Raw genomic sequence first — 25,153 nt, forward strand, 5'->3', positions numbered from 1 at the left:
TTTCAAAGATTTAGCACATTATTAAAGTTCTAGTAAAATGAAAATGCTATCATGTGTTTTCTGTACACTCAAGGATCCTCCTAGCAGCAATGCTTAAAGTACTTACAGCCCTCAGTGTCCAAATCAAACTTCCAAGTCTCTTCCCTTTGTCTACTGCCTCCCAACTTCTATTCAGTTCTCAACGTCCCGCAAGATAAATGGGCGACTGTTCCCATAGCTTCATGTTCATATATTAATGAAGGGAATTCTGAAACTCATGTCTGTCTTTAGTCTTTAGTACTGTGGAGAGGAGAAACAATCTAATGACATAGTCTTATTTTCTTGGGGAGGGGCACGTCTGGGGAGGGTGTAGAAACTGGATCTCAAGTAGCACAGGCTGGCCTGAAACTCTAGCTGAGAATGACCTTGAATTCTTTAGGGATTACGGGCGTGCTACGTGGGGCACCACTCAGCTCGCTTCGTTTTCTCCTTGTTCAATAGCAAAAGTTCAACCCACTGTCCCTTCTAAGTGAGTTTTAACACGTCGAGCTTAAATAAAACTTAAACGATTTACGATTGGTGGCAACTTCCTCATCTCCAAATTACTTATTTCGTTATACATATGGAACCTTTTCAGAAAGCAGCAATGCGTTGCTCACGGAAATAATGGATAACTTCGGAGTTGAGCTACTCTGCTCTGTCTACCTTCACATTTGCAGGTGCCAACCGGGGTACAGGACGCAGACTCCGTCAGTCACGGGACACCGGAGGCGCTCGCACAGGCGGTCCACGCCTGAGCATGCGTGGACAGCGGCGCGCGCGCAGGCGCGGGGACGGCTCGCGCAGGCGCGGTGCGCGGTTGTCCCGGTACGCAGATCTACCCGGGTTCCGGCATGCCGGGCCGGCGTCTGGTTGCCGTCTCCCGGTTGTCTGCGCACCATGGAGTGCCTGCGCTGCCTCCCCCGGCTGCTGCCCCGCGCCGTGCAGTCCCGGCGGGCCCTGTGTGTCGCGCGCCTGAGCCCTGCTGCCTTCTGCGGTCGCGCAACCCCGCTGCTCTCCGGGAACCAGAAGGCGCCGAGCTTGCCGGGCGCTGCAGGTAGCGAGCGCGTCCCGCGGGGCCCCTCCTGCCCTTGTTCCCGCCGTCCTCACCGCTGAGCGACCTGCGTCACTTGCCCTGCCCGCTGTTCTCAGGCCAGCACTGCGGGGACTCGAGTGTGGTTTCTTGTTTGTTGAGACAGGACTGGCCGCGAACTGGCAGCAGTCCTCCTGTCTCAGCCTTCTGAATTCTACAGTTAGGAGCGTTAACCGTTAGGCTAGTTTTGGGTTTTTTGTTGTTGTTGTTGTTGTTATAAGTTTAACATTTAAATGTTGTCCGAGCGTGGGTGTGTCTTTCTCTGTGTGTGGGGGGAGGTCAGATGACAGCTTGCTCGAGTCAGTTCCGTCCTGGACCGAACTCAGGTAGTAAAAGCTTGGCAGCGGGCTTTTTTGCCGGCAGAGCCATCTGCTCAGTCCAAAGTTTTCGTAACGATACTTTTATACATACTTTTCCTTGATAACCATCTCCCTCCTGCTGGCCTTTTTGCCTCCGTATGCCCCCTTCTGCTTTCATGTCACAGAATTGTGTTAGGTTGGGGTTTTTTGTTTTGTTTTGAGACAAGGTCTCACTGGCTTGGAACTCACTGTGAAGCCAGATCAAACTCGAAGCTGAGTGGAATAAACACGTTTAGCAAGATTGGGATGTTATTAATTCTGTTTATTTTGTTAATTTCTCTTCCGGGTACATTTATACATTAGCACAGTTGCCCTGGTATAGAATAGGGAATTCCTAGAAGTGAAGTTGAAGAATCTGAAGCCGGTGGTGAGAGCTAACTGTGGATGAAGTCTGCTGTTAACTGTGTAAGCAGACAGCCAGGGAGCTCTGGGCGAAGAAAGGAGTCTTCTTGCTGCTGGTGTTTCTGTCACCCAGTGGTGATGTGTGACGAAATGGGAGTGCAGGTTCTGCTCGGAACAAACAGCCCTAACACAACAGTGGTTTCTGGTGCTTTTTTAAAAAGTTGTACTTAAGAATTTACCAAATGTTGGTCAGCACCTCCTCACACCCAGTCTTTTTTGGTTAGGTGCCTTTTTCCCTCCCTTGATCATGCTTGGGAACCAAGTGGTCTGCAAGATGCAAGAACTTTTAGAATAAACATTGAAATCCAGAGCTGTAATCGTGGTGACACTTTAAATTCTGGCACTTGTTCAGTCCCTAGAGCTTACATGGTGGAATGAGAAAACAGACACTTGCAACGTCACTTCTGACTTCCGCATTGTTCACATTTGCCCAGTGAACAAAATATATATATATATATATATATGTATATTACTTTTGTGCAGTGCTTGGGACAAAACCCAGGGCCTTGTGCATAAGGCCCTGAGATTGCCTCAGCTCCACCTGACCTTCCCAGCCATAAAGGGCCGACCTCAGATAGTCAACAAGTGGTATGGACTTAGTTCATGGAAGCAGGAGGAAGGAGGAAGGACAGAATAGGTAGGGGAGAACAGCTCGAATCCTAACATAACAAGTGTTTCTTTTTCCGGCAGGAAAAAGTTTCAAAACACAAGGTGTTCCGGAGGTTCCGTGTACTGTGAGAATTGCAATTGAGCTTCCAAGAAAACCAGTCATGCTCACGGGACATTTCATTCTCTGATTTTCTTCTTAGGTGACGTGCACCGGTCTAGAACCTCCGATGCCTCTCAAGCCACCTTAGCCAGCGTGGCCCAAGTGTTTGCTGTGGTGAGTGCACCTCATCCAGTAATGTGCAAGAAGCACTTCACATGCTTATGAAATGAACGCGCAGGGTTGAATGGTTGGCAGAGGTACTGGATTATATTTGGCCAGTGACCCAAGTGCCCGAGATACTGTTTTAGTGGTACTCTTGAAGCTTTACTAATGACTGAGTTCTCGCTATACAGCACAGGCTGCTCAAATGGCAGCTCAAAGTCTTCTCCTCTCTGGTAGAATGTAACGTTTATATAGTACATGTTAAGGGTTCCCACCAGCAGCCAAAGTTTGCTGTTTTGTAACAGGTCTCGTGTAACTTAGCCTGACTTCAAATTCACTGTGTGGTCTAGGGTGCTCCACCATGCTAGGTTTTAATGTGCCACCACACCTACTTTATGTGGTCCTGGGAATTGAACCCAGGACTTTTTGTATGCAAGGCAAGCACTCTGCTCTACCAACTGAGCTACATCCCCAGCCCCAAAGTTTCCCTTGTGAACACACCAGAATTTCTAAGTCTGCTTAGAATCCCTTGGGAGCTACTAGCCACTGAGAGCCCTGGACGATGATGGAAAGGCAGCAGAGTGCAGTATTAAGTGCATGCCTGAGGGGCAGCTGTGTTCTCAACTCTGTGAAGTGATTTGGGGGAAGTAAGTGAATTAATAACACATCTGTGTGTATGCACTTGTGCATACGCGCTCATACACATTTAAGAAAATAAAGCCTTTGGTGGCAAAATGTTAGCAAAAAGTAGCCTATATAAAATTACAAACCAATTGTTTTTGTAGCTCATTTTGTAAGCTTTTGTGGTTTCCAAAAAAGTTTTAAGAAAAAGGGCTTGACCTGAGGCAAACTTCCTGAGTTTAAACCTCAGAATGCACTCTCGCTGTTGGGGGACTTGGACAAGTTATTGTGACATCTTGTACCTTGGTTTTCTCATTAATAACTAGGAATAAACTGCCTTAGGTACTCGTGAGCATTATAGGAAGCTGAGATAACATCATCGTATTTTAATTTGCTCATTTCTGAAGTAGAAATAGCCATGCTTTAGGGGCTGGAGAGAAAGCCAAGCACCTGCTGCTCTTCCAGGGGACTTGAGTCTCACTCTCAATCCCCGAACTGGGTGGCTCACAACGTTAGCCACAGCTCCAGGGGTCCAACACCTCCTGTATTCCAGGTACCTATATAAACATTCAGACATATTCATAAAAGGAAAAATTACAGCACCTACATTATAAAAACTACTTTAAAAATGGAAGCAACTTACAAAATTTGACAGTGGTGCCTCAGACATCATAACCATCCAGCATGTGTTAGTCTTTACAAATATTTGGGTTTAATTAATATTAACTTCTTAAAGAACTTTAAGACAGGTCTCACTAAGTAAGCCTCACTAGCTAGGCTGGAGCACTCAGGATCAGCCTGGCTCAGCCTTCCAAGTGCTGGATTGAAGGTGTGTACAACCATGCCCAGCTAAAGAACTTTGTTTTTGCAAGACGGAGTTTCTCTAAAGACCAGGCTGACCTGGGAATCAGAGATCTGTCTGCTTTTCCCTCCCAAGCGCTGGGATTAAAGGCTTGTGCCGCCACCACCCAACTAAAAGAACTTTTCTTTATGGACAATATAAGATAAGAGGCATATCAGATTTGCTTGTTCCTTTTTTTGTTGTTTGAGGTTTGTTTGTTGTTTTGCTTTTTTGAGACAATCTCACTTAATTGACCAGGCAGAGCTAAAAACCGCCTGGTTAGCCCAACCTAGGCTCATACGAATATGTCAGTCTTCCTACTGCAGCTTCCAGGTGCTAGGATGCAGTCCTGAGGCCCCATGTTCTACAGAATTACCTGGAAAGTCATTGCTCATAGTCAGTCTTCTGGAGTTGATCAGCTTCACAGTAGAATCAACCCTAGCTACTCAGGAAACCATGGCAAAAGGATTTGAGTTTAAGGCCTGCCTGAACCACACCGTGAGCCCACCCCGCTTTCCCCAAATGAAAATAAAGTCAGATAATGACTGAAAGAAAATTCCTTGTAGGCCAAGTAAGTTTCTCCCAAGAACATTTAGCAATCAGCTGATTCTGTTGACAAGAATGAGTTGGAAAAGTGAGCTGGTTACAAAGCAAACATTTTAAATGTCAGTTTTATGTGATATCTTCCATAAAAGGATCCCACTAAGGAAAAGTGTATATAAATTTTGAAATGTAAGAGCATTTACTATGTGTTAGTAGAGGTATGTTTTACAGAAACACTGGAAGACACTGTATAAGTTATTATTGGCATAGTTTTCTCTAAAATTGGTCAGATCATATGATTTAAGTAGTTTTACAAATTTTCTTATTTTCAGCAGTGAGTATATGTGTTTAAGAAATAAATCTAAGGCAAGCTATCTGTATAACATAGATACAAAGCTTTTATTAAAAATTGACCTTGGCATTTCCTCTGCTTCTGCCTCCTGTTGATCCGATCTTTGCTCCTGAGAAGCAGATTGAAGTGTGTATTGTAGGTTTGTTGTGGTTCTGCTAACATAGCCCACATTGTTTCCCCAAGACCTGTGCTTGGATTGTGTTTACCTTCTTACGTGGGACAGTCCAGCCCTTCACAGTTGACACCTTCAACCGTGACTGGCACAGCATACAGAAGAAAAGTGTCCCTCTACTGAGCAGCACCTAGTGACCTCATGTGTGCTGCTACTGCTGCAAGCACCTTTTCTGTTCATTTCTACTCATTCTGCAGGGCCTGCCAGAGACTTCTTAGCTCTAAGAAGACATTTAGATTTGTGAGGCACCCACTCCTTGGTCCCAGTCTCCAGAGAAGGATAAATTGTAACAAAGCAAAACATCATGTTTCCACCGAGTGATGTCCCCAACCCAGGGATTGTTGTCAAGGCCCTTCCAGGTCAGAAAGTCCTTGCAGTCACCTGAGGTTTCCCTAGCCTGCTGACGAGTAAATTTGCAGAGGAGGATGTAAGGTCCATTATTTACAGTCCCCATGTCTCCTGGCAACACTTCCAGGGCCCTCACAATGAGTGTGGCAAGGCTTAAAAGCATTTCCAGCCCAATGCATTCACTCATCAGGCCATTGTTACCCAAATCAAGGTTACCTGGAAACAGGACTGATTCTCCTGAATGGATTTCTAGAGGAACCAAGATAGAAAGTCAGTCTAATATCAGGTTTATATTAAACAAAGGAAAGAGGGATTTTCCTTCTGACTTCTGCGGCTATATTTAAACTTAAGATTAGATATGATTTATAACTGCATTTCAAAATTTTGAGGGTGTTTCTCAGAACATAAATATACTGAATTGAAATTAATGTTTGTTTTTATTTTCTATCTTTAGACAAAGTTTGACAAAGAAGGAAATGTTACTTCTTTTGGTGAGTATCATTATCAATGGACTAGTGAATTTGGTGGAAAATTGGAAATTTTAGTGTTGAAATACAGTGTTCCTTGTATTTGCTGCTGTGTTAAAGAGGTCCTTCAACGTTTGTTCATCAGCCCTCATGGGGCTAGCAGCCCCTGGGTGCAATTCTCTGCATTACCTCCTTTTAGCAGGAATCGCTTGGACTCCCAGGGTGTTTGGAATAGAGCAGAGTATGGAGAGGCTGTTCCTCCCTCCTGTGTCTCTTCTATTTATCTCCCCTACACAGCCATCCAATTTCTGTTCATTATGAAACAGGTTTAAAGTAGAATTACAGTGCGTTGTCCGTGTGTCATTACACACACTGCCACCACAGTGAGAAAGGTGGAGGGTAAGGCACTGGGTGGCAGTCTTGTGACAGCCTGCCTCTGGACAGATACTCCTAAAAATGGAGCTGGGTATTGCTTTACTTGAGGCTCCAGTTTCACCTCAGCCCTGCAGCTCCGTGGTCCTGTTCCATCCTTGCTTAAATTCTTGAGTTTGTACCAGGGTCTCCTTCCTAAGCTTTTTTGCTTGCAGCCTTGTGGGAAGTGTGGTTTGACAGAAATACAGATACTGCTATTCCCAGCCTATCACAAGTTTCTCTCATCTGCCATATTCCTAACTAGTGAACTTAGTTTTCAGATAGGAGACTACAGTGAGTATCAACTTTTCTCAGGTTTTATTGTCCAATAATTACCAAATTCACTCATAGATTCACAACACTGAAAATGATGCCATAGTGGTAAAAATAGAAAATGTATGGACTGAAGAAGTGGCTTAGCAACTAAGAGCACTTGTTCTTGGAGAGAACCTAGGTTGAATTCTTAGTACCCACATGGTGGCTCACAACCATCAATAACTCCAGTTCCAGGGGATCCAGTGCAGCAGTCTGGCTTCCACAGGCACCAGCTATATGTGTAGGCAAAACACTCATACATAAAATTAATAAGCCTAAAAATCTAGTTAATAAAATTCATGGTCAAGGAAAAATGACTATGGGCTGGAGATATCGCTCAGTTGGTAGAGAGCTTGCCTAAAATGCTAGAATACCTAGAGTTAGTCCCAGCAACAACTGGATTTGGTTCAGCATTGAGGCCATCCTTGACTTTGTAACGTGTTCAAGGCCAGGCTGGAGTGCATGACATCCTGTCAGAGAGGCAGACTACGTCCAAAGGTAGACATTACTGCTGTAGGCTCTTAAGCTTGGTTGTGGTTTTTATATTGGCCCACAGTGGGCTGCTTAGCACAGTGAAATGTTCTAGAAAAATATAGAAGAGAGGATTTGCTTTGAAAGCAAGAGTAGGTATTAAAGGCTCGTGTGAGAACACTGCTCAGGTGGGGCTGGGAGGGACACTGTAGGAGCTCATGTTGTTTGGGGATTAGTTTCACCCACTTGGCTTCTCTTCCAGAGAGGAAGAAAACTGAATTATACCATGAGTTAGCACTCCAGGCCAGAGACTTGAGGTTTCAGCACGTGATGAGCATCACTACCAGGAACAACAGGATTATCATGAGGATGGAGGTAAGTGCTGTGCTGTTGTGCTCACCAGTGAGTCCTGGCCGTCTTGCTCAGTGTGTAGGTTAAAAAAAAATGCAAAACTGGGAATAGTGGTGCATATAGTCCAGAAGGGGGAGGGAAAGTTACATTGTCTGCCAGTTCCTTCTGTTCTCTTCAGATAGCGGTCTTCATACCTCAGCTCCCCAGTGCTGGCCTAAGGCCCTGGCCCTGACCAGCCTCCCGCATGACTGCTTTAGGGAACTTGACTTTTCTCGTGCGTGTCCTGGCAGATGTCTTGCTATGGGTTTGGAGTTTTTGAGACAGGGTTTCATGTATACCAGGCTGGCCGTGAACTTGTGTGTAGCTGAGCATGTCTTTGAACATCTGCTCTCCTCCACCTCCCAGGTGCTGGGATTTTTTTGTACACATATGTGCCACACCAGGCTGAAGTCGTAATTACTGTCTGATTTGTATAATTCCAGTTCTTCTGAGAGCAACTTATAATTATCAAGACTTACATATATTTGAATTTTCTTCCTTTATAAAAATATCCTTTATTTACTTTTAGAAAACCAAATGGACACTGATTTGGTTTAGTTTTAGTTCAAAATTAGTGAAATAAACTGTTTGGTGAATTTACTTTTTCCTCCAGCCTTGACAACTTGTATCTTGATGAATGTGTGTATATGTGTGTGTGCACATATATTCTTTTCTGTTGCTTTTCTAGTATTTGAAGGCTGTGATAACTCCAGAGTATCTTCTGATACTAGATTATCGGAATCTAAACCTGGAGCAGTGGCTGTTCCGGGAACTGCCATCACAGCTGGCTGGAGAAGGTCAGCTCGTCACATACCCACTGCCGTTTGAGTTCAGAGCTATTGAAGCACTCCTGCAGTATTGGGTAAGCCTAGTCGGATGTATTGTGCAGAGTGAACGTGAAGACATGTAGTCCTGACCATTTCAAAGCTGCTCTCCCAGCCTCATCAGTCCCTTGTAAGGTCCTCCAGGGAGATAGAGCTTCTCCTCCAGCCAAGTAGACCTAAAGACTCTTGAGGAACTGGCGAAGCACGTTTCAACTTGGCTGCCTTTATCCGCTTTTATGTTTTGGGGTTTTGGTTTGGTTTGGTTTTTGTTTTTTCGAGACAGGGTTTCTCTGTAGCTTTAAAGCCTGTTTTGGAACTAGCTCTTGTAGACTCGGCTAACCTCAAACTCACAGAGATTAGACTGCCTCTGCCTGCCGAGTACTGGGATTAAAGGCGTGTGCCACCGCCACCTGGCTCACTTATGTTTTTGTTGTTGCTGTGAAAGACCTCTGGAGCGGGGAGACTCTCACTCAAGTCTCGGGATAACACAACCCCCCAGGAACTCACAAGAGATCATCCTTGCTGCAATCACACGAGGTTTATTGACAGGACAGGAACCAGTGCACTGGGGTTGAAACTCATTTCCCACGCAGGAGTAGAGAGTTCAACCCTGAGTAGCTGGGAGAAGGGGTATTTAAGGGAAGAAACCACAACCCAGTAATCCAAATGGGGTAGGGAGGGCATCATTGGAAAATAAGTGATCATTGAAAAATTCCAAAAATATTGATGATAATCACAAGGGGGTAACTCCCTGTTTCTCAAGATTATTCTCAAGATTATAATCTAACTTTATCTTCAGCTAGTTCCTGAAACAGAGTCACTGAACCGGCTAATCTAGATTTTTGATTCTTCTCTCCCTGCTTAGATTTTTCACGCTAGGGGGGTCTAGATTTATCGGGGTCTTTCAGTTGTTGTTGTTTGATTGTTTATTTTTGTTTGTTGACCTGGGATCTAAGGCTGGCCTTGAACTAAGGTGGCCCTTCTACTTCATCCTCTCTAGTACGGGCTGACAGGTGTGTATTAGCACACCTGTCTGTGCCTTTCAGTGACCACATTATGGGATGAGAATTCAGGAGACCTTAAGTTGGGATGTAAGTGAACTCTGAGCACCTCTCACTTCATTCTTCAAACTCAGCTATAATGCAAGAGTTCACATGTGACCTCACCGTTCATCGGACAGCCTCTGTTTGAAGCAGCTCAAGGAGGTAACACCTCTTGCTTGGGACATAGACTGACAAGAACCATAGTTCTCATGACCCTTGCCTCATAAATCAGCAGTTAATGGATTCCTGGGAGTTGTGCAAGCCCAATCAAGGTGGCCACTGCCTTCCTAGCCCCTTCTAATCTTTTATGAATTTTCCTGCTCCTAATTAATCTGGATTGTACTATTCAGGAGCTGGCTACAATCAGGAGTCAGTGCTGGGAGCACATTAGTCAGAGAGGGAGATGGAAAGGCTGAGTGATCTGCTTTGCTTCAGTGAGAAAACAGATGATTTCCTCTCTCCTGGGGTTACAGGAGCAACAGCACAGTGCAGACAGGCTGGGCTGACTCAGGAGTTTGGAGTGCAGGAACAGATGCAGTCAGCTATATAAGAGCAGAGGAAGCTCTGCAGTCTATGTAAAATAGGAATTCTTGCCTGTGACATGGGGGCTAGGAAGGCTGAAAGAGCCCTGCAGTTATCAAGCCAACCATCTTTCAAATAAGGGGGAGCCCCTCAACCGACCTGTGGGCCATGACACCAGGAGCAGGAGGCCTCAGGAGGACCTGGAGTGGGACTCTAGTCTCCCATCCACACCAAGTCTAGCCCTTGTAGACCAGAGGGTTGGTGTCTCTTCAGGATAGTCGAACATTAGTTCTACCTTAGTGTCCTGGTTCATTCAGGTCTCCTGAACCTGGAAGTGAATTCTGTTATTCAAAGTAAAAGAATCTACAGCAGACTGCAAACTTCCAAGTCAGATGAGTTGTGCTTCTGACATAAAACAGCGTGTGGTAGCGTTTACATTCTTAATTCTGCTGCTTAATTCCTTGTCTTGTGTTATTTGCCAGCTGGTGCGGAGGTTTTTCGATCTTAACTGCTATCCTCTTACCAATTGATTCCTGTTGAGTATTAGCCATGCTTGTGTTAGCTTAAGAAAAGCAGGCTTCAGATTTTACAGTGATTTAATGTATCTTTTTTAAAGTCTAAGTCAAGCTTCAGTTTCCCTCCACCTCCGGAGAGCTGGAATTACAGGCATTTGACAACATATCCAGTTCATTCAGTGCTGTGGATCGGACCTGGGACTTCATGCATGCTAGGCAAAATCTCCACCACCTGAACTACATCTCCATCAAGTTTCAGTTGTTAAAAAGGTCATTCATTGTCTACAGCAATTTTGAACAGTGTTCTGTTTACAGAGAATATAGCTATTCCCAAATGTTTGTTGTTGTTTTTGTTATTGTTTGGTTGGTTGGGTTTTGTTTGTTTGGTTGCTTGGTTGGTTGACAGGGTTTCTCTGTAGCTTGAGCCTGTCCTGGAACTAGACCAGATTGGCCTTGAACTCACAGAGTTTTGCCTGCCTCCGCCTCAAATGCTGGGATTAAAGACCTGTCCCACCACCACCCTGCGCTATTCTCAAATGTTAAATGGGTGCTTTGACATGGAGTTTCAGGATTTTCCTAAAGATTTATATTTATTGTATATGTATGTAGGTACCAGCAGAGGCCAGGGGTGTTGGATCTCCTGAAGCTGGAGTTACAGTTGTAAGCTGCCTGGCGTGATTATGGGGAACCAAATTCTGGTCTCTGGAAGTGCAGGAAATGCTCTTAGCCACTGAGCCATCCCTCCAGCCCCCAGGATGTCATTAAGAAATCATTCCCTAGTCCTTTCATAGCAACTGTCTGTAGAGGGCTAACTCTGGCCTTTGCAGCATTCCGTGCTGCTCCTGTGACCCAGGAGGTGTAGCTCTAAGTCATCTATAATTTGGTGTTCTGAAGTGCTGTCAGTGTTTTGGGCTAGCACAAATGTCTGTTAAATCAAAGGCTTCACTGATCCTAAGTTCTAAAAAGATTGTTTTAATTCTTATGAAAGGCCATGTTGTTATCTAGATCAACACCCTTCAGGGAAAACTTAGCATCCTGCAGCCGCTGATCCTCGAGACCCTGGATGCATTAGTGGACCCCAAGCATTCTTCTGTCGACAGAAGCAAGCTGCATGTCCTGCTCCAAAATGGCAAAAGGTAAATGTGGGTGGCTTGTCAGGCTGGGAGTTAGAGACGGCTGCCTTCAGCTTCTTTCTCGTTGATGTCTAGAGAGATGGTCAATGTGAATTCACACATGAAACCTGCTGCAGTCTCCTGCCTCTGCCTCCTTGGTGCTAGAATTTGATTTTCATAATGAAAATAATGTGGTGTATTTTTTTTTATGTAGTGTAGGTGGGAGATTGAACTAAAGGAGCACACGATCTAATTAATATTGATCTAATACACTGCATATGAAGGCCCATCTGACATCCCAATTCATTAGTAGTTGATGTTATCTTCGTTGTGATAGCAAATTCATAGACCTAATTTGAATTCATTTATCCCCTACTCTAAGGTCTATGTTCATTTTCTAAAGTCATAATTTATCCAAAAATTTAAATTTTCTGCTTTAATTAATTTGTGTCATAATTTCAGTAAATATACTCAGAGATTTGTACTCCCCAACTTTTTTACCTGATATGTCTGAGGCCCTGGGTTCAGTCCCCAGCACCACAGAAAAAATGTTCAAACATTGACAGTTAAAACTTGATGGGGTGCCGGGCGGTGGTGACACACACCTTTAATCCCAGCACTTGGGAGGCAGAGGCAGGCGGATCTCTGTGAGTTCGAGACCAGCCTGGTCTACAAGAGCTAGTTCCAGGACAGGCTCCAAAACCACAGAGAAACCCTGTCTCGAAAAACCAAAAAAAAAAAAAAAACAAAAACAAAAAACAAAACTTGATGGGGTGAGGAGTGATCCTTAGAAAGAAGGTTTAGTGGTTAAGGGCACATGCTGTTGTCCCAGAGAACCCACTTGGTCCTCAGTACTTAAAAGGGGTGTGTGTGTTGTGGGTAAGGTGCCTTAAACCCTTCATCTCTCAACTGATCACACCCCTCCCCCACATCAAGCTTCAACTGTCAATGTTTGAGCATTCTTTCTGTGGTGCTGGCGACTGAACCTAGGGCCTCACACACACCAGGTAAGCACTCTACCACTGAGTCACAGCCCCAGTCCTTAATTGCTACATTTTCAAGAAAAGTTGGGGAGTACAAATCTCAGAGTATAATTAAAATTATGACACAAATTAATTCAAGTGGTTAGGTTTAGTGGTAAAGTACCTCTGCCAGCTGAGCCATCACAACAGCTCAGAAAGCCAAAATTTTCTTTGTTTTTTTTTTTTTTTTTGATTCTGTGTGTATATGAGAGAGGAGGGAGGGAGAGAGAAAGACAGAAGAGAGAGACAGAAGAGAGAGGATGTGCACACATGTGGAGAGGTCAGGACAACTTGCTGGGATTGGTTTTCCACTCCCACTTTCTGACTCCCACAGACTGAACGACATAGGTCATCAACTAACAGGTGCCTTGACTTTCCTGAGCCTTCTTCCTGACCAGTCTCTTTTTTATTATTAAGATTTATTTATTTTATGTTTATGAGTGTTTTCCTACATATATGTATGTGTGCCGTGTGTGAAGACATAGGATCCCCTGGAGTTGGCATTACTGGTGATAATGAGCCATCATGGAGGTGCTGGGAGCCAAACTCAGGTGCTGAACTGTTCAGCTATCTATCCCTTAGGCCCCTGTCCCCAGTTAAAATTTTCAAAGGGTTTGTTGTTTGCCCAATGTTAGTGTACTTTTATCATCTATAAATAAGCTCCAGGCTGGAGAGATGGTTTAATATGCTTTTTCTGAGGACCTGAGTTCATTCCCAGCACTGGGTCATGGCCATCTGTAACTCCAGCTAAAGGAAGCAACACTCTCTGGCTTTAACAGACACATGCACACACAGAGACATATATAAATATAAGTAATTAATTTTTTGAAAAAGAATACTCATGCCAGAAACTTGATTTGGCCTGAGGCTGGGTGGGTAGGGTGTTCAGGTCCCAAAAGGATGTGTGGAGTGGCGGTAGGGCACAGACGTCATCTGAGGGTGGATCAGGATGGCTGCCAGCAGCGTTTAATTGAAAAAAGCTACACCTACTCTATAGTGGCAAACAGGATTAAAAGGGAGACAAGGGGCACATGAACTGAGGTGTAGCTTGAAGTCAGGGGTTGAGGAATCTTTGACCTTGACAACAGGTACCTACCTATCTTGTGTTACTGGAAGAGTCACAAGTTTCTCTTGCTAGAGATAAGAATGACTGCTTCACCAAGCAGGAACTTTCCTCAAGCACCCTAGGGACTGGAGACCCTTATTCAAATGCTTGACCTTAAGAAAAGGATTTCTTCTGGAGTGCAGACACTAAACCAGTTTCTTAGTCGTACTCTGTTGGCCTGTACCCCTCATAACACTCCCAAAAGGGAAGGTTCTGATGTCTCTTTTCCCATTATACGGTACCATTCTGATTTCTCCATATTTATTAACTGAACTCTTTGCCTTAATAGCCTCAGGCTCTGGCAGATTGTAGGCATTTCACCCCTGGAGTCAGACAAGTCTAGTAAATCTCGAACTTTCCTGTTCATTTTGTGATTAGGAGGGCACACTGGAATTCCTGGTTCCACGGTGGCCAGGATTTTTTCCAAAGAATTATTTTGTTTAGGTAGGCTTTTATCCCTTACAAAAGCCCTCCCAAAATTTCCCAAGGGAAAAAGCATTAATTGAGAATCATTAAAAATGAAAGTGTGCTGGTGAAGTGTGGTCTGCACTATTGAAATGCTGGGACTTTGTCAAGCAGTAATGGTCACCATGCTGTCCAAGCCATACTTAAAACTGGGATGGTAGCTCACCGGTAATCCCAGCACTCAGCAGTCTAAGGCGGAAGGATTGCCTCAAATTGGAGTCCAGCCTAGGCTACAGAGTGATACCCTCTCTCAAAAAGGGGGAGGGGAGTAAGTAAACCCAAAGAGCCCCTGCTTGTCATAAACAAAGCCTTTGATTAAACATTCAGAACTACACATAAAAACTAAATGGTCTGTCATTATCCCCTCCCTGCATGTATCCAAGCAAGATGACAAACCTTGTAATTCCTCCAGACCTGTGTATCATAGGATTCCATTGACTTTCTGTAACCTACTTACTGTAAAGCTCTGCAGTGAACCTCTTGTTATCATTTGTAAAGAGGTGGGGACCAGTCCCATATAGCCTGAGGCCTCAGCAGCAGACAGACAGATAGGTATACCATGCAGAGAGAGTTTGGGTGTAGAGTTTATTTAATGGGTTATGGAGGGGAAAGGGAAGGGGGCATGGGGGAAGGAAATAAAGGGAGAAGAGAGAAGCAGCTTCTGCCTCTCTAGAAGGGCACTCGACAGAGGGGGTGGAGGATGACTGGGGAGGAGGTGGGGCTTGTCTCTTAAAGGAACAGGGTGCCCAGGTGACAGACCTCTTCAGCCAGCTTCTGCTCTAACTCAGTGCAGAGTTCTTAACTGAGAATAAATACCCAAGCATTCTACCTTAACCTTTAAATTTCCAGAGTGACACAACCTTGAAAGCCACCAAACTTGTTCTGTGTAGAGCTTGTCGCTGGTTACTCTTACCAATTGGTTTGGGTGTGGCTAATTTGCATAATTGTTGAAATGTTTCTTACCAGTGAATGCTGAAGTGATAGGTGGGTCCTTGTAAGATGCCCTAAACATGATATTCTTAAGTGAAATGTTGCAGGTTTATACTGATGATCTTTGCCGTGTGACTATTCTTACAGCCTCTCTGAGTTGGAAACAGACATTAAAATTTTCAAAGAGTCGATTTTGGAGCTTTTGGATGAGGAAGAGATGCTGGAAGAACTCTGTCTAACCAAGTGGAGTGACCCACAGGTCTTGTAAGTATTGCCTTGTGTTGTTTCTTCCTTCAGGTGAGCCTGTATTTGTCTAAAATAGAGAATAGGCATTTTCATTTTTAGTCACTTTGTCTTGCATGTGGCCCAGCTCAGTGAGGCTGCATTGAGTGTGCATTGCATTCTAGCTGCTGGGCTGAAGAGAACATAAACATCATAGTTATTCTCAAGGGATGGATCACTAAGCAACATATGCAAGATGAACTAGGTTCCCCATGGAGCACAGAGCAACAGTTGTATGGTAGAGGAGAAGGGGATAAGCCAGGGAGTGTGGATTGGATTCTGCAGCCTTGTCTGTTATAAACACACAGCTTACATACTTTTTCTGACTTACAAACCTAGAAATGGTTTGCTTTTTAGAAACAGCTCTAAGAAACTTAGTCACTGCTGCATATCATAAAGCAGGTTCAAGAAACACCTGCAGAGTGTGAAACTCAACTGATCTGAAAGTCACTGGAGACTTGTCTGCTTCTCCAGTAGACCATGGTATGGTTTGAAGTACTCATGCCTTCATTAGCTAAGAAGTATTGAAAAACAAGGAAAGGAGCTCGTGAGATGGCTCAGCAGGTGAAAGTTAATTCCTTTTTTTTTTTTAATTCCAAGACAAAACACACAACTCTCTCTTCCCAGTATGTAATTTGTACAAATACGCCAAATAGAGACAGCAAGGCTCAATGTAATTCACGTTTACCAAGTCAGTAGTAGGAAAGGCAGTGCCTAGTAGCGCATCACAGCTTCAGCCCACATAAGGCGTGTTTAGGGAAGCAGATATCAGCAGTTAGTCCTCTGCTCGCTCATCCAGGAGAGGAGAAATTGGCTGCTACTGTATTGCTTGTTTTCAAAGGCAAATGCTCTTTTTAATGTGTATAGGTGTTTTGCCTGCATGTATGTCTATATACTACTTATATGTTTGGTGCCCACAGAGGCCAGAAGAGGGCATTAGATTTCCCAGAACTGCAGTTATGGATGATTGTGATTCACCATGTGGGTTTTGGAAATGAAACCTAGGCATCTTTAAGAGCAGCTTGTACCCTTAACCACTGAGACATCACTCCAGCCCTAGGAAATGCTCTTTCCAACCTAGTCTGGATTTGTGTGTGTGTGTGTGTTTCATAGTAGCCTATGATTTGCCCTTTCTCATCAGTATTCACGTTTGTATTTTCTAGTCCCTAATGGTGCGTGTAATTTCATGCCTCTTTTGGATTGAGGCCTTGGAGCACAGTGATGCTAACTCATCTGTGTAGGGCTGAGTGCATTGTGCTCAGGATCTGTTGGCATAGCTTCTCACAGATTGGATGCAGTCACAACAGATGTGATAAGGCTGACTTTCTCACTGGCTGCTAAAGTTGGGGGTCAATATGTTGCACAAGCTCAGGTTTGCTGATTGTGTTAACTTGTGAATTGAAGTGAGAAGAGCAGTTCTGGGATTGACCATGCAGAGGAGATGGAGCTGCTGCTAGAAAACTACTACCGGTTAGCTGAGGACCTTTCCAATGAGGCTCGGGAGCTTCGGGTCCTGATTGACGACTCACAGAGCATCATCTTCATCAACCTAGACAGGTGAGGATGGATGCACAGCAGAAGATGGTAAGGACTGGGGTTGTGGTTGATACTGGAAAGCACTTTTTAAAGATATGTTTTTTGGAAGAAGTCATGCTGTCCCATCTGTGACTACTCCATAAGTGAACCTGTTTTTAGTTTCCTGATGCCTGGAAAAGCAACTGTAGGAATGCATGTTTTATTTGGACTCACAGCCTGACAAGGAAGTCACAAGGGCAGAAACCTGAAGTAACTGGTTATGTGTCCTGTTAGGAACTTGTCCACGTCCCCAGCCAGGGAATGGTGCCACCTATGGTGAGGATGGGTCTTTCCACCTCAAGAGGTTTCTTTCTATGATGACTCCAAATCTTGTCAAGTTACAATATTAATCATGTCAGGATTTTGAAGGTGGAGAGCGGCCTGGTAGGCCTTCACTAGGTTTGCTGGATTTGTGTGTTCTGGCCTGAGTTGGTGGTTTTCTCTCCAGCCATCGCAATGTGATGATGAGGCTGAATCTCCAGCTAACCATGGGCACCTTCTCTCTGTCACTCTTCGGACTAATGGGAGTTGCTTTTGGCATGAATTTGGAATCTTCCCTTGAAGAGGTAAGAACGCAATTTTTTAAGTAGGGTTTTTTTTTAATGTTTGGATGATTAGAATTTTTTGAAGTATGACCTGCTATATTAGTTACGTTCTCATTGTTGTAACAAAATACCTGGCAAAGGGAACATAAAGAATAAAATACCTACTTTGACTCACAGCCGAAAGGAGTTACAATCCATCATGGCAGGAAAGGCAAGGTAGCGGAGCATAAGGCCTCTCGTCACCTGGTCCACAGTCAGGAAGGAGGGCACTCTCCTCTGGTTAAACCTCTCTGGCCATACCCTCACAGATTTGCAGCTCTTAGGTGATTCTAAATCTAGTGAAGTTAACAGTAAATAAATGCCACATTTACATATTCCCTTAAAGAGTTAAACATAGGTTGTAACTCACGTAGAATGCAGGCAGTTATTGTTATCCCCTGTGTAGAGCTATGACTGTAGCCTCCATTGCTTTATTTCCTAAAGCATACAAGTACACAGGAGAGCTGGCTAACACAGCCACCCCGTGAGGCAGTGGTAATGAGGGATTTTATTTTCAGTTCTGTGTGTCTGGACCTGTACCTGGAAGTCCACATCCACAGAGCTTGTTTGGTCCAGTAATCACACTCTATGAAACAGACATATGTCCCCAGCTTTGTAGATAAGAAAATAGAGGCCCAGAAAATGTAGTAAATTGCAGATCTATAAAACCAGAGGATTTCAACTGAAAAATAAATGCTTTCTACTCTGCCCTCTTGTCTTTTTATGTCACGCTAGCGTTTCTAAATCCTCTGAAGCCTGGCATTTTCAGGGAAAGTATTATAAGGTTTCTAGCAATGATCGAGCGAGTAATCCGCACTTTGATGTTTGACCCACTGTCCTATGTAATTTATTGCTTCTATGGTTGTCACTGTGGTCTAACCAACACCATATCTCGGGACCACACATTTGTAAAAAGTGGTCTTTAAAAGACTGACTAGCTCAAACCTCTGCATAAAGATATTCCACTACATTCTAATTGGCCTTAGGATAAGTACAGATTCCCAGGTCTGTGGACATTAGTCGCTTCTTCTGGATTCACCTCAGACATTTGTATCCCGTCTTGTCAACTGTGCTCTGGTTCTTTCTCAGAACTGCTGGCTGCACAGCACTCCCCTCACCTCCCAGTTTTGTTGCCTGGGTCACTACTGTTCACTTCCTTGGGCTGTAGCTTTTGTTAAGAATCATTCTGTGGGGGCTGGAGAGATGGCTCAGTGGATAAGAGCATTGCCTGTTCTTCCAAAGGTCCTGAGTTCAATTCCCAGCAACCACCTGGTGGCTCACAACCATCTGTAAAGAGGTCTGGCGCCCTCTTCTGGCCTTCAGGCATACAGACAGAATATTGTAATATTGTATACATAATAAATAAATAAATAAATAAATAAATAAATAAATAAAAGAATCATTCTGTGTCCATATGTAGGTAAAAACCTGAAAACATGAGATAGGAAATACCTCGTAATTGAAGACCAATCACAACTACATTGGCATGGAAAATTTCATAGCTGGTCTGTTGTGGCTCATCCAAGATGTGGGTGCACTAAAAGTATTATATAAAATTATCTTTGGACTAGTTTAGATATATCAGGTGCATGTGAAATGTTTTTTTCTTTAGACTCCAAAAGAAAATACCATAGGTCACATGCCCCACCAAGACAAAACATATACAACTAACATATTCCTGCCTTTCAAAAGTTAGCGGTTGAGCTTGTGAAACAGAGAATGATTATGTAAGGATGGCGCTTCCTCCTTGTTATCCATCGATATGTAAATACGTAAACTGAAACATGTTTTGGTCCCAAGGGGTTGAGATGGACTAACCAACCTTTCTTAACTAACCCAGAAGCTAACTCTGTTTTCTGTTTAACTCTAATATTCTTCTTACTCAAGGCCAAAAAGAAAAGTGTTTTTTATTTTGTTTAAATCTTTTTGATCCAAGTGTAGTAGCGCACACCTGTAGACTCAACTCTTCCCTAGGGTGTGGCAGTAGGTCTCTTGGGCACCAAAGCCTTGCCTTTGCAACAGCCTTTCTGACACTTGGGTTATGCACAGTCCTAAATACAGAAGAACCCAGTTATGAGACACTTGAGGTGTCTCTGCCCTCAGTCTTGGTCTCTGGGCTTCGCTGCAGGCCTAGGTCCTGTTTCTATGGAAGACTTCTTGTGGTGACAGAAAGGCTCCTTTTAACTCTGGAAGAGAGTTGTCTCTGAAGAGCATAACCTTTGTGATTGGAATGAACCCTTTTTTCTTTCAGGACCATCGTATATTCTGGCTGATTACAGGAATTATGTTTATGGGAAGTGGCCTCATCTGGAGGAGGTTGCTTTCATTCCTTGGAAGACAGCTGGAAGCTCCTTTGCCCCCTAAGGTATGGACTAGGAGCTCACGGTAGCACTGCTGTGGGCTACAATCCTGGGCTACAGTCAGATAGAGCCTGGGTTTCAGTTGTCACGAGTTTGTAACTCTGTGTGAGTTACTTGATTTTTCTACCTCTCCTCACTTTCCCATCTGTTAATCCAGTCAGTACTCTGTGCTTCATTTGATTTAGAAAGACAGATGTTTAGTACTGTCCAACACAGCAAATCTGCTAGAAGTCACTTGGTTTCTGCAGAACACTGGCAAGAATCAAACATTGAGGCAGATGCTCATCACTCTGCAGGGCTTTCCCATAGCCATACTGCAATAGCAGAGCGCTCTTTAAGCACAGGGGCCTTCACCTCCTCTCTTCCCACGTGTGTGGAGCAGCACAGCTGGGGTAAGGGCACACACAGACTCTGACCTGTGTAGTCCTTTATTTTCACCTGGTTAATGACTTCTCAGAAAGACAAACACTTAAATTCGTTTCCTGCTTTATTTAGATGGCCTCCTTACCTAAAAAGACCCTTCTGGCAGATAGAAGGATGGAAGTGAAAAACAGCCTCAGGCCGGAAGGACTTGGAGCAAGCCGGACTGTCCTGGCAAGCCGCTAACATCAGCCTGGCAGACAAAGATTGTTGTGCTTCTGAAGCTATTATCTCTCTCTGAGGGGGAAAAAAAGACAACTGCTGTTTAAATTATGTCTGACTAAAATAGTGTGGCATTCACAATACTAAAACATAGCTGCGTCTTCAGAATTCTATGAGACAAAGTGCTTTCTTTGTAAAAAGCCAAAATCCTATGTTGGAGAGGACTGCCACATCCTGATGGGAGACTGGCCTATGGTAGGCCAACCTTGAATACTGTTTTTATGGACTTTTTAAAGAATAGATTAATTTATTGTGAGATAGACTTACCAGGATTCAGCGATGTTATACATACCAACAAAGGTGCATCTTTATGCTGGTGGAGCCCAGAAACTTGGCAGAGCCTCTAATCCCTGAGCTCATGGGCTGCAGGTTACCAGTCAGGGAATCATGTTCCCATCGACTTCTGACTGGGGAATGAAACTGGTGGATCTGCTAGCCTTGCAATGAACCCTGGAATGTAGGTCATGATAGAACCTTATTTTCAGGTATTTGCTTTCTTTTATATATAAGATAAATAAAAAGGAAGTATAATTTAATGTCCATACAGGGATTCTGGTTAATCAAAACTATTATTTTTCTTTGATTGGTTATAAATAGAACCTTTGGAAGTAAAGTTGAAAGTGTTTATTCTCTTAGAACTTTATAACTGTTTTGATCATTGCCTGATTTAAGAGACTGTCTTCCTCCGAAGAAAATGTATACAACCAGCTAATCTGTTTGCCTACCTCTCAAAAGTTAGCAGATCAGCTGGTCAAACAAGAGGGTAGTTAATGTAAAAATGGTGGGAACATTATCTTCCCAAACAAGACGTTAGCCTTTAAAACAAATGGTAAAGCAGGATGTGGCTGGTCCTTTGTAATTCCAGTCCTTGAAAGGCTGCAGCTGGGGGATTGTCAAGAGTTAGAGGTCAGTAGAGGTTATAGTGTTCCGGCCCACCTGGACTGGAGAGTACAACCCTGCCTCAAAACACCAAATAAAGGGGGCTGGGAGTGCTGCTCATTGTTAGAGTGCTCGCCCAGCTTGCGCAAAACTGTGGGGTCAACTCCTAGTACTGCACAGTAAGTAACCGAATTGTTGATACCTGTAAGTCTGAAAGCTGCCATCCTACTTACCATTCTACCTTCCTTTGTGTATTTTGTAGAGGTTTCATTACGTTGTGTGCTAAAACATTACAGTTAAGTGTGCTTCCAAAAGCAGTGCACTTGTAAGATTGTAGTAAGACCAGAGCAGCTCTTAGCCTGCAGGGTAGGGGTAATGAGTGGAGGACTTACACCTACCACAGATGTGGGGTGCCCAATTACTGCAAGTGTTACAGCTCTGAAGGAAAGGTATCCCGACTTGTGGGGAAGTCAGGCTATACCTGAAACTGGGTTCCTGTGGGAGGCAGTCTCCTATCAGGATGTGGCAGTCCTCTCCAAGGCTCTGCTCCTCTCCCCCTAGGAGTTTCCCAACAGAAGTATCTGTTTCTTCTCAGCTCAGGCCCAAGTTGCTGCTTCTTCTGCTTCATTCTGCCCTGCAGAACGTAGCAATCTGCTCCAGCTCTAGCTAAAAGTCATTGCTTCAGCAGAGGTGTCAGTTGCTCCTTCCGCTCTGGTTTCCTCAGGGAGATTCCCAGTAGAGATTCTGCTCTGCACCAGTGAACGATCTTCACCCAGAACTCTTTGAAGAGATTTATTTGGAAAGGAGTCCCGGAGAGTGGCTGCCTCCGTCAGGGTGGAGAAGGACAGTTGCCAACTAAACAGGCAGAGGGCTTACATAGGGCTTGAGTTATTCCAGGGTGAAGATTTCAGGGAAGGGAGGGAATTGGTCAGATTTTGATCCCCTTGAGCTTGGACACAAACTCAGATTGGCTAGATTTTCTGCTCAGGGATTGGTTAGTTTCGTGTTCAGTTGGTCAGGGGCAGATTTGGCTCTGGTTTCAGAGCCAAAGTGTGTTTCTTTCCTGGTCCTTTTTAGTCTTTTACCTCTAGTTTCAGGGCCAGGGTATGTTTCTTTCATTGGGTCTTGTTCCAGGGTCAAGGTGTGTTTCTTTGGTTCCAGTTTCAGGGCCAAAGTGTGTTTTGTTCACTGGCTCTGGGTTCAGGTCTAGGCTGTGTTCCTTTCACTGACTCTGGTTTCAGGGCCAAGGTGGATTTCTTTGGCAATTTTTTACTTTTTACCCTGCAGTGACCCTAATGTGTCCCACAAGAATTTCAGGTTCATTTACTGGGTGATTTAGCAATGGGAATAAGAATGTTATTCCAGTAGAAAACAGAAAGTTCCAGGTGAGCTCCCCTCCTATGGGACTGTGAGAGCTGGTCCCGAGCAGCTGAGCTAGCCTGGTGTCACAATCGTGAGAAGCTGGAATGTGACCCTATGGAAATTATAGCCGCTGCAGCCTTTGATAGTGTCCAGGATCATCTTTGATGATGCCTAGGATCCACGGTACCCTTCTTCGGCAGACCCAATGATCAGTCTTAACATTGTCTCAGGTTTTTGCTCAACTGAGATACCTGAAGAATTGAAGTCATTTGATCCCAGGTCAGACACAATGAAATAGCATTTTTCCTTGTGTTGTTAGTTTATGACCTTAAGTAAAGTAATTGTCTCAATTAGTCATGTACCTTCTATTGATAACTATTTCTGCAGTCAGATAAAAAGACAGAACAGAGAGTTTGTAAAAATTTTAAAAGTGGTTAGGTCATTGAGGGTTCTCGAATGTAACTGCTACTTAAAGGAAATGTTGTGAAATATCACATACTGAGTTTTATGATTGAACAAGCAGTCACACATCCCACATCTAGCAAAGCAAGGGGGTGTGATCCTTTTTCAGTCTGTCCTTATTATGTTCAGAGCCTCTGAGCCGATGTGAGAAGAGCAGAGGTCACCCTATGAAACGATCCCTCTGCATGCCCTTCTTGACAACAGACTGGAATAGGCGCAGGCACTTTGTGTGGCAGGCTCCAGGAGCTGCGCTAGACTTTATTTCTGGGGCATCAATGAAGCCACATTTGAACTTTAGTATGATAACTTCAGTAATGGCCACAGAGGTGATTTCATGGAGGGATTGGAATGAGTCCAGAGACTTGAGCTCTCCACCAAAAGCCCACCTCCAGTCATTCTAACTTTATAGTCTGGGACAGTAAAGCATAAAGCAATTCCTGTCTTGAAGCCTTAAAAATGTACAGAGAGAAAGCTAGAAAAGTAATATGTAAATGTCTGTTGGTATCTTGAGGTAAAGATGACTAAGCTAAGCAGTTGCTCAGTTAGTGTTGTTCTTGAGTATCTAAGCATTGTGGGACTGGTTCTTAGAACCTCATTTAACACTTGGTGGAAGGAAATGTTAACCCACCTGTTGAGAATAATAGACTGTCATGTGCTAATTTTTTTCTCTGTATCAGGTCAATATTCTCTATAGGTCGACCTTCAAAAGTGGGGTAGCACTTTATTTCTCACAGAGAAGTCAGTATGTTGTAATTGTCAGTATGACAATTTTACAATGTACAGTGTTACAGTTGTCAAATGACGATCCTGTCAACTTGAAGATGTTTCCATCTCTATAACATTTCAGCTTTTTTTTTTTTTTAATGTAGTAGTGCCTACTACTTGCTGTGTTCAGACACTGAGCCAAAGACAAAGACAAATCCTGTGGTCAGCCGTGGCCATATTTAGACAAGCTCCCGACAGTTATCAGAGCAGAAGCACTGGCACTTTAGGGCTAGAGCATCAGCCCAGGGTTGGGAAAGTTCATACCTGATGTGCACAAGGCCATGGGTTTGGCCCTGCCACCCTTCTGCTGATAGTGTTCTTCAGATAGCTTGAACTGCGAGTTACTACCCAAGCAAAACCAAATGTCCCTGTTTGCTTCCTTCTGTGTCTTAGGGGGCTGTATAGGGCACACTCAACAGCTAGTCTGGAGGGTGAGCAGTGCCTTCTGGGGTGAGTGTTTGTGAACTGCCCCTCTTTCTCACCTATGAGCCGTCATCTTTTGTGTATTCCACATTCCCATTGCAGAGGTTTCTCTTTCTCTCAGTGGGACTTGTCACCCCTTTTCCTTCTCCTTTTGATATCACTTTCCAGGATCAGAAAGAACAGTATCTCCTTTGACTGACAGGGGACCAGCCAGTCACTGTTATAAGTTGAAAATGGAGACCAGGATCTACCCTAAAGAATAGGCCAAGAGCAAGTGAAGCCACAGCCCACTCATCCCTTACGGTCAGCCTGGGCTCAAGGCCATCCCACTCCCTCCTGCTCTGTTGGTGGAGCTGGCAGCCGAGCACAGCAAAGCCCCACCGCCCCGTGAGACTTAAAACCACAATGGTGAGGTTGATCACTTGTCGTCACGGACGTGTGAAGCACGAGATAGCTCAGCCAACTTTAGTTTCTGAGGTTGTCCTTCTAAGCCCTCATTGAGGAAGGAGCAGTGTGTGGGCACCTTCCCCCATGCTTTTCTCTCTTCCCACCATGTTTTCCCTGTATCCTGCACCGTCAGCATGACAAAAGGCCCAAGATGAGCAGC

At 44.2% G+C, this 25,153-nt stretch overlaps 1 protein-coding gene across 1 annotated transcript; it reads left to right on the top strand.

Moving 5' to 3' along the window:
- The first annotated feature begins 822 nt into the window (after positions 1-822).
- Positions 823-21,380, top strand: Mrs2 (magnesium transporter MRS2). Its single transcript, XM_041632735.1, has 11 exons — positions 823-1,075; positions 2,682-2,755; positions 6,075-6,111; positions 7,547-7,659; positions 8,363-8,536; positions 11,584-11,714; positions 15,360-15,476; positions 16,899-17,051; positions 17,518-17,635; positions 19,905-20,018; positions 20,509-21,380. The coding sequence occupies exons 1-11, from the start codon at positions 919-921 to the stop codon at positions 20,617-20,619; spliced, it is 1,299 nt and encodes a 432-aa protein (XP_041488669.1). The 5' UTR covers positions 823-918; the 3' UTR covers positions 20,620-21,380.
- The last annotated feature ends 3,773 nt before the right edge of the window (positions 21,381-25,153 follow it).

This window comes from Microtus oregoni, unplaced genomic scaffold (assembly GCF_018167655.1).
Source record: "Microtus oregoni isolate MIOR12 unplaced genomic scaffold, Mior012 000042F_ref0000377, whole genome shotgun sequence".
Classification (NCBI taxonomy): domain Eukaryota; kingdom Metazoa; phylum Chordata; class Mammalia; order Rodentia; family Cricetidae; genus Microtus; species Microtus oregoni.